The sequence below is a fragment of the Neoarius graeffei genome, chromosome 2 (genome assembly GCF_027579695.1).
Source record: "Neoarius graeffei isolate fNeoGra1 chromosome 2, fNeoGra1.pri, whole genome shotgun sequence".
NCBI lineage: Eukaryota > Metazoa > Chordata > Actinopteri > Siluriformes > Ariidae > Neoarius > Neoarius graeffei.
In genome coordinates this window covers 39270982-39284806 of record NC_083570.1, presented here as the reverse complement: position 1 = coordinate 39284806, position 13825 = coordinate 39270982, and the positions used below count along the sequence as shown (strand labels likewise).

Here is a 13825-nt window from a genome sequence, read left to right as displayed (position 1 = left end):
TAACGCTATTTCTTATTTTCACCATAAATTATTTATATGACTTTGGTCTATAGCTGTCAAAGGCCTCGGCCTTAAAACCAGTTCCTGCTGTGACGTCACGCACTCAGGGCTGGCTGGCTCAGCAGTGCGGCTCGAATGCTAACTTTGCAGTCAATTTTAACTCTCGAAGATATATAGTTTTTTATTCCCCATTTATCCAGCATACAAGAATCAAGGATGGAGATACTATCCACTCAAAAATGTATTTAAATATAAAAGGTTATGTACATCTCCTTTAAAGGAGAACTGAAGTCATTTTTAAACTTGCTTTATTTCTTAATTAACGTGTTATTCAATTACGTTTTTGGTTTTAGTAACCTGATATCGTGACTCGTATTGGCAACTAACTGCAATTAAATATTATACTTATTGGCCTATTTGGTTTTTAGCCATGTTGAATTTAGTTCGTTTGGTCCACGGCAGGCGTTGCTTATCCATGTGATCTTCATGAGACTTGCGTGAGGCTTCGAAACATGACGTGTCAGCCAGGTGTCAGTGCTGCCATTTTGAAAACTGTTTTCCAAACGAAATATTGCAAAAAAAAAAAAAAAAAAAAACACGAGTTTAAATGATGATTACTGCCTACTTTTTTCAAACTTTCCTGATCGCTATCAAAACAAACATAACTTCCGGCTTGATTACATCAACATTCGAAAGAGGGCGTGTGCGTCTTTCGACAACGTTGGCAGATGTTGGTCACTTTGATTTCCGCTGTACGTTTTAATTCCGTCCTACGATGTCTCGCACAGGTCTCAGTGAATCTCGTTTACACCCATCGCTTTGACATATGGACTGATATATTACATAGCATATTTCAAAACACTCAACCTGCTATAGCAGTGACAAAAAAAAAACTATCAAAAATGCATTCCTATATTATATTTAATAAAATGAGATAAATAGAATTTTGATTTAAACAAAAAAAAAAAAAAAATTGCCCTCAGGTCTCCGTTAAAGTTTAAGATACTTTAAGAAACTTGTCCAAGATAATTTTAATCCATGAAGTAACCAACAGTAATGCTGACCTCCTGTTCCAAGTGTGACTACCAGTAACGAGACTCTCGCCAACCAGTTATGTAAGCAATGAGTAGCAGAGTTTAGTGTGTCACCTTAATGTTAAGGATGAGCAAGGCTCATGGCCGCCAAGAGTGTGAAAATGAGCAGGGGTCATAAAACGTAATATCCAGTAATCATGAGTGTGGTTAAGAGCATGATGTAGTGAGGTCCTTCTAATATATGAAAGTTATTCACCTACCCTGAATGCTGAGCATCTGTCCCAGCTTGAGCGCCGCTCCGCGTACTTTACACAGCGTCCTGACAATACGCTCTGCATTGGCCTCAGACAGGAACGGGCTGGAGTGTAAAACAGCCTTTTTGTTTCCTGGGAGGACAGATTATACAAATAAATACTCAAGGTTTTTAAAAGTTGGTAAAACGTAACAGAATTGTTCAAGTCTGGGCAACACAAGAACCACAAAAGTAAACCAATGCCTCATTAACAAGGAGCACACAGACAAGATCGTATGTAGGATATATGAGTCACTGACGTATAAGGATTTTGAAAGGAAATCTGTAATTCTGTAATATTTGGGTGAATACTTAAGTGGCTATTTATATATTTTTAACCAACTCCAGGGTTCCCATGTGAAGTCAAATGTCAAACTCTCTGGCTTTTCACAGGCTGCTGTTGTACTGAGCAGACCAAAAAATAAAAATAAAAAAAAAATAAACACCAGCCTTGGTATTTTAAACCCACTGATTTGCAAGCTTTATTCAGATATGTTTTTTGGTACAAAACTTAACGATTTAATTCCTTAAAGCTGTCCTGCCTTTCAGATTTTTCAAGTGTAGGTCATAAAAAGAATTTTCCCGACACCCAATTATTTTTGTTTAGTGGACCGAAAGCTACTGAATTCAAATCACAGACTTCCAATTTTATTAGTTTTTTTTTTTTTAACAGAACAGTTAATGAATTTAGAGCCACGTGGCCCTAAATTCTCTGCTATTTTTTTCCTGCTTCATCGCGTGGTGGGCTTTCCCCATTCGCGCAAGGCATTGTGGGGTACAAATTTGAAACAGGAGAGAAAAACGGAGGACGTGAGTGTGTGAATGAAACGTGAAAGACTGACTACAGTAACGGAAAGCGAGAAGAAAAGACGTTATGCTGCGAAGGAAAGGAAACACAGGACCAAACTAATAAATATCAGCGCTCAGCGAGCACCTTGATGTGATCAGCTGTTCGTTTAGCGACAGAATGATGTAACGGTCAGTGCACGGTCAAGATAAACCTGCGCATGCACACACAGACTTCCTCTGTCTGCTTGACTGTGCGACGTGAGAGATTTCATGCGCATTATTTGCTCGGGAATCCCTTCAAATTAAATAACTTCCCAGAAACAGAATGGTCTGGGTTTTTTTTGTTTGTTTATTTTAATATTACAGAAATAAAAACATACATCACAATGATCAGAATTGAAAGGCTGTCTACTTTTAAATATAATCAAAGAAAAATACTGCATGGAAAATATTACATTTTGATAAACAGCAACTAAAATTTAAACGTGCGACAAATAAAATATAGTATATAAATAGTATAGTATATAAATATAGCATAGTGGATAGTATAATATTTTTGTCTCATTTGTTTAACTGGGTTCTCTTTATCTACTTTTAGGACTTGTGTGAAAATCTGATGATGTTTTTGGTCATATTTATGCAGAAATATAGAAAATTCTAAAGGGTTCACAAACTTTCAAGCACAATTGTGTGTGTGTGTGTGTGTGTGTGTGTGTGTGTGTGTGTGTGTGTGTGTGTATGATTTTTTTTATTGCTTTTGATGATTTCATATATTTTTGTAATATTTTTATTTTCTAAATAAATAACATACTGCTGTTGTGGCACGGGAACCTGTGATTGGTGGATTGCCGACAAAGGGTGTCTCCCATTGGTTGTAAATTGTGACATAAAAACCGTAAACACATACGGGACGCACTGATTGACAATTCACATACTGAAGCCAAACGGAGATGTCTGGCATCTGTTGCCCGAAGAAAACTACAGCTAAAAAAGCTCTACTACCGGATTACTTGGACAATCCTGGTCAGAAAGAAGTGAAGAATAGATATACACAGAAATTAGGAGTTTATTAGGAGTCCTGATCTGTACAAAGTTCCTCGAAATGACTGGAGTGATGGTGCAGATTTGTGGCCTAGCACTAGCTACATCTTGGAATATACACCTTATTTTTCCCGAAAAGTCCCGATATGGAAGAACAATTAAAAAAAAAAAAAAAAAAAAAATACAAAAGCAAGAAAACCTTCTTTGTGTCAAGACTTTCTCGACATCAGCTTTTGGGAACAGAATGTTGTGAAAGCTGAAGCATTTACTCTCAAAGGACTCCGACCTGAACTGTGGGCTAGATGGTATCCCCACCCCTCCATGTCTCATCAACCCCAAGGACATACAGTTACACAGCTATTTGCGCTCCATCATTTATACAGTGATGTTTATTATTGTTAAAATAGTATCTGAAGTGTTAGTTGTAAAATAAAATATCTTGCTCTAGACTTTCAAACAATATTGTAAGATTTCATTTTATCTAACAGTAGATGGTACAGTAATTACAAACACTAACAATCAGCACATTCCAGTTGTAGCTGTAGTCATACAGTCATACAGTAACTATAATCACCCTTGTAATAATAATTTCAAATCAACGGTTAATGTTCAGTTCCCTCTTCATTTATTCTCGATTCAAAAGGCACAACTGAGTCACACAGGTTGATCAGTGTGTAACTGACAGTAACAATTTTATCCAAAATAGTTTTTCCTGCCTTAGTCAATTTATTTCCATTTCACATGTGTGCAGCTGTTGTAAAGTTCAGTGTGTTTGTGTAGAACTCTCTTGAACTGTAGGTTCATTTCTACACTCTGGTTCCACAGTGACATTTTGCACAGGACTGTGTTCCTTTGATAACAGAAACAAAGTCCTAGCACTGTTATAATGCTCATTCAAAACTCTCCACAGTTTATTATACCCTAAATTATTCATTCCTCTGCTACTAGAACGTCTTTCTTTCTGAATATGTCTGCATATATTGGTGTTATGGTTTTGTGGATTTATCATAATTATGCTTCTTCACCTATAAATTAATAATAATAATAATAATAATAATATCAAATGTATTCTGTCCAAAATAAAATAAAGCTCTGGGCAAGTGGAATTGTTTTTCAGGCAAGTATGATTTGGGTGCTGCTTACACATTGGGCAAGTAAGACTGGGAGACTTTTTTCGAGGACTGTATCTGTCTGTGTTTACACGTCTCTCTGTCACTTAGTCTTTTAATCTCTCTCCACTGCTTTAATCTGTCCTTACCATTCTTTTCTTCTGGGCGCAGGCTTTTCTTGGCCACCTCAGCCAATGCTCCAATGCCAAGACCTACTGCGAGGCCTGTTACACACACACACACACACACACACACACACACACACACACACACACACACACATAAGGAGGAGAGGCTTTACACAAGTCCCACTTACATTAAATTCACAAGATAACACCTTTTTTTTTTTTTTAAACATGAATCCATAAAAAGCAGCCATTCAGACAAAAATCAGCATTTCTGTTTGTCTACAGTTTCACCCCATTCATTCATCGTCAGTAAACTCTTTATTCTGGATCTGGAGCCTATTCTGGGAACACTGAGCGCAAGGCAGAAGAATTCGCTCCAGATGGAAGACCAGTCCATCAAAGGACAACTGAAATGTGGGATAAAGGGCATGCCTTAAACTCTATATCCAACCTGGCAGAAGGTTCTCTATGGCTTGAGCAACCAATAACTTTACTCCTGTAAAAACAAACGGTGTTGCTTCCAAAAACAAAACAAGACGACTCATCCAAGTAACTAGGCCTACTTTGCATGCGTTCACACCTGTTTGCTATTTGCCAAGTAACCTTCTACCCTTAAAAGTAAGGGGAATTACATACTGGGTGAATTACTCAAGCAATAGTAAGCCACAAATAGTAAAATACAAGTCCTTAAGTACCTAACACACACACACACACACACACACACACACACAGCATGTAGAAATACTCCTAAAACAATAATGTTTTCGAGTTCATTGCTGCACAGCTGTATACAGACAAAATATGTAAATAAAAATGTTAATGTTTAACATTATCATTTAATAGGGCTGTAAAAGTCCTGTATAACATTCTGCATAACTAATAAGTTTACTAGCATTATCCAAAACAAAATTGGGCTCTTACAATACTAACACTATCTATAAACAAAAGATAAGAACAAAACGCTTAATAAAAAATTAGATAAGAATAAGATCAAAAATTCTGAAAAAAAAAAAACCACAGGAAAATTATACATGTATACAAATCCAAGACAAATCTAAATAAGGATACTAATAAACAGCATACAGCAACAACAAAAATCTAATAATAAAAAGCAAAAAAGCAAGCCTATGTCCTTGAAGAAGAAAAGAATACAAATTCTGTTTAAAAACTCCTTTACATTGTGGCATGTAGTGCAATCACAAGGCTATGTGTAACACAGGGTTTGAGAAATTATGGAGAAGCCGGAGAGGAGTTGTGAGCCAGGCAGCCTCACGGTCAAGCACAGAACATTTAAATTAACCCTACTTTATTAGAGGTTAAGCAGCTGAAGTGCTTTAAAAGTAAATGTGTACTCCTTCCTGGCAAGCTAGTGAGATTACAGGTCAGCTCTGGTGAATGATTAAACAAGCTGTTTGTGCAGGTTAATCTACCAAAGATCTGGAAAAAAAATTAATAATAATAATAATAATAATAATAATAAAGCTTTCCACCACAGGTCGAATATAACCTTGTACCTCAGTTCTTCAAATACTACACAAGGGTGAAATTCGTGTAATGTAGGATATTTTACAGTAATTCACCCTCATGAAACATCAAATTAATGTGTTCCATATTACAGTAATTCACTATAGCTCAGCTCTTCAAAGCCACACTGTACCACAGCGCTTATACCTCAGCTCTTCAAGGCCACACTGCAACTGGCCTCTTGTACCTCAGCTCTTCGAGGCCACACTGTACCTCAACTCCTTAAAGCCACACTGTACCTGGTCTCTTATACTTCAGCTCTTCAAAGCCACCCTGTACCTCAGCTCTTCCACCTCCTCTGTTCAAAGCCACCATGTACCTCAGTGCTTCACAGCAACCCTGTACCTCAATGCTTCAAAGCCACCCTGTACCTCAGCTCTTCTACCTCCTCTGTTCAAAGCCACCATGTACCTCAGCGCTTCAAAGCCACCCCGTACCTCAGCTCTTATACCTCCGCTGTTCAAAGCCACCCTGTACGTCAGCAAGTTCAAAGCCACCCTGTACCTCAGCAAGTTCAAAGCCACCCAGTACCTCAGCTCTTACACCTCCGCTGTTCAAAGCCACCCTGTACCTCAGCTCTTGTACCTCCGCTGTTCAAAGCCACCCTGTACCTCAGCTCTTATACCTCCGCTGTTCAAAGCCACCCTGTACCTCAGCGCTTCAAAGCCACCCTGTACCTCAATGCTTCAAAGCCACCCTGTACCTCAATGCTTCAAAGCCACCCTGTACCTCAGCTCTTGTACCTCCGCTGTTCAAAGCCACCCTGTACCTCAGCTCTTATACCTCCGCTGTTCAAAGCCACCCTGTACCTCAGCTCTTGTACCTCCGCTGTTCAAAGCCACCCTGTACCTCAGCTCTTGTACCTCCGCTGTTCAAAGCCACCCTGTACCTCAGCTCTTGTACCTCCGCTGTTCAAAGCCACCCTGTACCTCAGCTCTTATACCTCCGCTGTTCAAAGCCACCCTGTACCTCAGCGCTTCAAAGCCACCCTGTACCTCAATGCTTCAAAGCCACCCTGTACCTCAATGCTTCAAAGCCACCCTGTACCTCAGCTCTTGTACCTCCGCTGTTCAAAGCCACCCTGTACCTCAGCGCTTCAAAGCCACCCTGTACCTCAATGCTTCAAAGCCACCCTGTACCTCAGCTCTTGTACCTCCGCTGTTCAAAGCCACCCTGTACCTCAGCTCTTATACCTCCGCTGTTCAAAGCCACCCTGTACCTCAGCTCTTGTACCTCCGCTGTTCAAAGCCACCCTGTACCTCAGCTCTTATACCTCCGCTGTTCAAAGCCACCCTGTACCTCAGCTCTTATACCTCCGCTGTTCAAAGCCACCCTGTACCTCAGCGCTTCAAAGCCACCCTGTACCTCAATGCTTCAAAGCCACCCTGTACCTCAGCTCTTATACCTCCGCTGTTCAAAGCCACCCTGTACCTCAGCTCTTGTACCTCCGCTGTTCAAAGCCACCCTGTACCTCAGCTCTTGTACCTCCGCTGTTCAAAGCCACCCTGTACCTCAGCTCTTATACCTCCGCTGTTCAAAGCCACCCTGTACCTCAGCGCTTCAAAGCCACCCTGTACCTCAATGCTTCAAAGCCACCCTGTACCTCAATGCTTCAAAGCCACCCTGTACCTCAGCTCTTGTACCTCCGCTGTTCAAAGCCACCCTGTACCTCAGCTCTTATACCTCCGCTGTTCAAAGCCACCCTGTACCTCAGCGCTTCAAAGCCACCCTGTACCTCAATGCTTCAAAGCCACCCTGTACCTCAGCTCTTATACCTCCGCTGTTCAAAGCCACGCTGTACCTCAGCTCTTATACCGCCGCTATTCAAAGCCACCCTATACCTCAGCTCTTCTACCTCCGCTGTTCAAAGCCACCCTGTACCTCAGCTCTTATACCGCCGCTATTCAAAGCCACCCTATACCTCAGCTCTTATACCTCCGCTGTTCAAAGCCACGCTGTACCTCAGCTCTTATACCGCCGCTATTCAAAGCCACCCTGTACCTCAGCACTTCTACCGCCGCTGTTCAAAGCCACCCTGTACCTCAGCTCTTATACCTCCGCTCTTCAAAGCCACCATGTACCTCAGCGCTTCAAAGCCACCCTGTACCTCAATGCTTCAAAGCCACCCTGTACCTCAGCTCTTATACCTCCGCTGTTCAATGCCACCCTATATCTCAGCTCTTCTACCTCCACTGTTCAAAGCCACCCTGTACCTCAGCTCTTCTACCTCCGCTCTTCAAAGCCACCATGTACCTCAGCGCTTCAAAGCCACCCTGTACCTCAATGCTTCAAAGCCACCCTGTACCTCAGCTCTTATACCTCTGCTGTTCAAAGCCACGCTGTACCTCAACGCTTCAAAGCCACCCTGTACCTCAGCTCTTATACCTCTGCTGTTCAAAGCCACGCTGTACCTCAGCGCTTAAAAGCCACCCTGTACCTCAGCTCTTATACCTCTGCTCTTCAAAGCCACACTGTACCTCAGCACGTCAAAGCCACACTGTACCTCAGCTCTTATACCTCCACTCAAAGCCACACTGTACCTCAGCACGTCAAAGCCACCCTGTACCTCAGCTCTTATATCTCCGCTCTTCAAAGCCACCATGTACCTCAGCGCTTCTACCTCCACTCATCAAAGCCACACTGTACCTTGGCTCTTATACCTCCGCTCTTCAAAGTCATACTGTACCTCAGCTCTTCAAAGCCACACTGTACCTTGGCCCTTATACCTCCGCTCTTCAAAGCCACCATGTACCTCAGCGCTTATATCTGCAACCTTCAAAGCCACACTGTACCTCAGCTGTTTTACCTCAACACTTCAAAACTACATACCTTGGCTGATCTACCTCAGCACTTCAAAGCCACACTGTACCTCAGCTCTTCATTGATTTCCCAGAGCCCTCAACCTCAACTGAAGATTAACAGCTAGAACTAAAATCTTCTCCTTTCAAAGATGAACATGAGAATATATAGAAGCCAGCAGTGAACATTACAACTGGCTAATTGATATCAGGGAACTACTTTTACTAAATAGTAAAAGGACTTTTACTTGCAAAGTGCAGTTTTGTACTGCATCTTTTTTAGAAAGTAGCCTGTGATGCATGTAATTAGTGCTGACATGCTGTATACAGCTACCGCTTCGTGTAAATATTAACCCAGGCCTCAGTGAGAAACCGCAGATATGCTGGCTAATAGGAGCAGGCTTATGTGCACACTTACAGGTCTTGTGTTCAAAGTTGGTAAAAACTGATACTCAAAATCACACACCTATTGTAACATGAATGCGCTTTAAAATCGATTTATCTTACCTCCAAAATTTGCCAGTCTTCCCAGTCGTGTCACAGGAACCTTTTGCTCCCTTGCTCTTTCACTCAGCTAAAAATAGATCAGAGCATTCAGAATGTCTAGCAAGGGAAAGAACTACATTTTTTCTATGATTTAAAAAAAATAAAAAAAATACAGCACAACTTGAATGTTGTTAAGCTCTAAAGTTGAAACTGCAAGCCCCCCCCAACAACGGGCCTCATTTATCAATCTTTTAGTAAAGTTGTGTGCAAACGTTTGTTAGTCAAACCAAAATGAAAAATACCTGCTAGATTTAGAAAAGTTTCAGAAATGCTGATTTTCACCCAGGAGCACACATGTTACAGCATTTGGTGACAAAGCATCACACACAAAAATCCACCAAAGCTCACAGAGTTGATAAAGAGTAAAAGGTAAAAATACTTTAAGAGGTAGAAGCAAAGGTTATTTTAATTCTCACACACTATTATTATTATTATAGGATTCTTTTTTCTTAATTGAGCAGTGTAAAAGCACTCGAAATGCTGGAGCCAAATTACACAAAAAGTGAATTCGATCTGAACAGAAAATGGTTCGACATGAAAATAAACCAAATGAAATCTCTATACTGTACCCTGGCGATCATGGACAGCAAGCATCACATCATGCAGAGAAACTGCTATGCTTAATTGTTTTGTTTTTCTTTAATTAAAAGCTAGACAGCTTTTTGATTTCATAAAAAAGTCGGTGAATATATATACACTTTTTTTTTTAATTAAAAAAAAAAAAAAAACCCACACCACCACCCAACCCCAGGCCATTCTGTGGTTGGGAAGTTATTTAATTTGAGTGGATTCCCGAGCAAATAATGTGCACGAAATCGCTCGCTTTGCGCAGTCAAGCAGACAGAGGAAGTCCGTGTGCACATGCGCAGGTTTACCTTCTTCTTTTGGGTTTTACAGCAGCTGGCATCCAGTGTTGCATTACTGCCATCTACAGGTTTACCTTTGACCGTGCACTGACAGTTCCATCATTCTGTCGCTAAACGAACAGCTGATCACACCGAGGTGCTCGCTGAACACCAATATTTATTAGTTTGGTCCTGCGTTTCCTTTCCTTCATATATAACATAACGTCTTTTCTTCTCGCTTTCCATTACTGTAGTCAGTCTTTCACATTTCATTTGCACACTCACGTCCTCCATTTTTCTCTCCTGTTTTAAATTGCTATCCCACAATGCCTTGTGCAAACAGGGAAAGCATACCACGTAATGCATGACGTAGTATTTTGAATTAGGTCACGGTGAAGCAAGAAAAATAAAATTGTGGAGAATTTAGGGCCACATGGCCCTAAATTCATTAATTGTTCTATTTTAAAAAAAAAAAAAAAAGAAAAATAAATAAAATTGGAAGTCTGTGATTTGAATTCAACAGCTTTTGGTCCACTAAACAAAAATAATTGAGTGTCAGGGAAAATTCTTTTTATGACCTACACTTAAAATCTGAAAGGCAGTCTACCTTTAAAGCCAAGTGTCACAAGGACTTCCTCCTTTTCTACAGTCGCATTTTTAATTGAAGGACTGGTCGTCTTATTTAATTAACTTACAGATCTGCATTTGTTAGCTTTCTTTAATGTAATATGTCTTCGATTTATATGATTTGAAGCCAAGCTGGACATAGTTAGCCTTCTTCTGTGTAAATTTACACGCAAACTCAGGAGCATGAGTAGGATATGGACGCTTTGCTGTAATTACAGGATTTTCACGAATACCAAATGCTCCGACAAACAATTTACAAATAAATCAGTTTGTCTCCAGACAGATAAATGAGGCCCAGTCAACCTGAAGAAATTAAAGAAAAATAATAGTATCAATGATGGTTTGAGGAAAACAAAGTATGTAAGACTTTGCTGCAACATAAACTTTACATTACGTTTTGCCAAAAAAAAAAACCCCTAAACCTTCTGGCAAAAACTAAATTCATGTAATCAAGTAAAACAGCACAATACACAGTCTGGTTATTCGGGTGAAGACGAGCTACAAGATCGGCCTTGTTTACCATTTGTTTTTGGGGCTTGCTGATGCTCTGCTTGGACTCCCTGGCTTTGTTGATGTCTTTGGCCGTGAGCCCACCTACAGACGAGTGATCCTGGTGGTATGAGCGAGTCCCTGTGAACTGCTTTGTCGGATCCTTATAGCGTTCAAAAACATTGGATTTGCCTACTGACTGGTAGGATGTTCTAGCACTGTCCACACTGGCATCCGTGAACGCGTTATCACACTGCTCTGTCTGGGTCATGCCCTCAGTGTAATCCTCCTCACTGGAGAAAGCATACTTATCATCCATGCCTGTGCTGAAGTCCGTCACACTTTGTTGCTTGCTTCCAAATTCCTGCAGCAATTATAGACCAGAAGGAGCAGAAGGTTATTTTAAAAAGAACATTACTGCTTCAATACTTTTAATAAACAAGTGAAAGCAAATGCAAAAGCCCTAATGTGCTACACTGAGTTTTTATACACTGACTATCAGACTTAATAATATTAACAGAACAGTAATTATCTTCATCTGCCAGTGTGCTGATTACTGTACTGATTAATTGATGAAGGCATTTATGCGCATCCCAATTTTGTAGACATACACAGTGGCATGCAAATGTTTGGGCACCCTTGCTGAAAATGTCTGTTACGACAAATAGTTAAGTGAGCAGAAAATTAACTGATCATCAAAAGGCATCAAGTAGGCATATCAGGTGGAAATTCAAATCCAATCCAAATTGCTTGAGACTGCTCTCATTGAATTCAGAATTGAATGCTAAACAACGTACTTCTTACAGAATTAAAATACGTTTATCCGTTCTTGAGATTACAAATCAAAGATTGAAAAAAAACCGGCTTAATTTTTAGAAAACTACGGTAATATTCTGTATGAGGATCACATGGTCCAAAATGGGCCTCATTAACAAATGAGATCAAGAGTTTCTTCTTAATAACTTTATTTTTCAGGATATTTACATGAAAATTGGCGGGCACATACAGTTAGGTCCATATATATTTGGACACTGACACAAATTGTTTTTTTTACCTGTTTACTGAAACATATTCAAGTTATAGTTATATAATGGACATGGACATAAAGTCCAGACTTTCAGCTTTCATTTGAGGGTATCCACATTAAAACTGGATGAAGGGTTTAGGAGTTTCAGCTCCTTAACATGTGCCACCCTGTTTTTAAAGGGACCAAAAGTAATTGGACAATTGACTCAAAGGCTATTTCATGGGCAGGTGTGGGAAATTCCTTCGTTATGTCACTCAATTAAGCAGATAAAAGGCTTTGACTCAAAACAACATGACAGTTCTGTGGAAGTGAGTAGAGGGTTCCTACAAACAAAACGAAGTGTCTCTAGCTCTGCAAGTGCACGGACAGAGTGTGTAGAAGAGTAAATACAAAGCCAGTGACCTTACCTGAAGTTGGTCTTCTCCAGATGCCATCTTCATGGGACAGTCCATAAAAGTAGAGTGCCGAGTGCAGAGCCCATCCCACTGGAAATGCACAATTGTGGTATGTTGTGCATTTCCAGCGGGATGGGCTCTGCACACGGCACTCGACTTTTATGGACTGTCCCATGAAGATGGTATCTGGAGAAGACCAACTTCAGGTAAGGTCACTGGCTTTGTATTTACTCTTCTACACACTCTGTCCGTGCACTTGCAGAGCTAGAGACACTTCGTTTTGTTTGTAGGAACCCTCTACTCACTTCCACAGAACTGTCATGTTGTTTTGAGCTTTGCAATGGTTTTAAAACTAGCGTTTTGTATCAGCAAAAAGACATGCCCCGCGCACTGCCGTGTTAGCGCTTTCCGGTTGAAATTGCAAAAAAACGAATTTTCTCAAAACACATCCGATTGATGTGATTGTGGTAGCAACTCAACGTATGCACTCCCAATAATGCGAAAATAGACCTAGAAAGCATTTCACTCCAGAGTATTCCTTTAAACAATACCAGATTTGGAAACTTAGATGAGCGTCTGCATGCACAGTTTTCACAGCACAACCAGCAAGCGTCTGATATGCATAGTGTCTTGCAAAAGTATTTATCCCCCTTGGTGTTTGTCCTGTTTTGTCGCATTACAAGCCAGAATTAAAATGGATTTTTGGGGGGTTAGCACCATTTGATTTACACAACATGCCTACCACTTTAAAAGGTGCAAATTGTTGTTTTATTGTGACAACCAATAATTAAGATTGAAAAAAAAAAAAGAAATCTGGAGTGTACATAGGTAGTCACTCCCCCCAAGTCAATACTTTGTAGAGCCACCTTTTGCTGCAATTACAGCTGCAAGTCTCTTGGGGTATGTCTCTATTCGCTTAGCACATCTAGCCACTGGGATTTTTGCCCATTCCTCAAGGCAGAACTGCTCCAGCTTGTGTACAGCAATCTTCACGTTATGCCACAGATTCTCAATTGGATTGAGGTCTGGGCTTTGATTAGGCCATTCCAAGACATTTAAATGTTTCCCTTTAAACCACTCCATGTAGCTTTAGCAGTATGTTTTGGGTCATTGTCCTGCTGGAACATGAACCTTTGTCCCAGTCTCAAACCTCTGGCCGACTCAAACAGGTTTTCCTCCAG

At 40.5% G+C, this 13825-nt stretch overlaps 1 protein-coding gene across 3 annotated transcripts in view; it reads right to left on the bottom strand.

Moving 5' to 3' along the window:
- coq8aa (coenzyme Q8A, genome duplicate a) overlaps positions 1–13825 on the bottom strand; it is a 98945-nt gene that overhangs the window by 44063 nt on the left and 41057 nt on the right. For all 3 annotated transcript variants that reach the window (XM_060914193.1, XM_060914195.1, XM_060914194.1), the window contains exons 3-6: positions 11254–11586; positions 9223–9289; positions 4415–4489; positions 1295–1420 (exon numbers count right to left, since the gene is read on the bottom strand). In XM_060914193.1, the coding sequence (XP_060770176.1) occupies positions 1295–1420; positions 4415–4489; positions 9223–9289; positions 11254–11586 (601 nt within the window). The remainder of the gene's footprint in view (positions 1–1294; positions 1421–4414; positions 4490–9222; positions 9290–11253; positions 11587–13825) is intronic.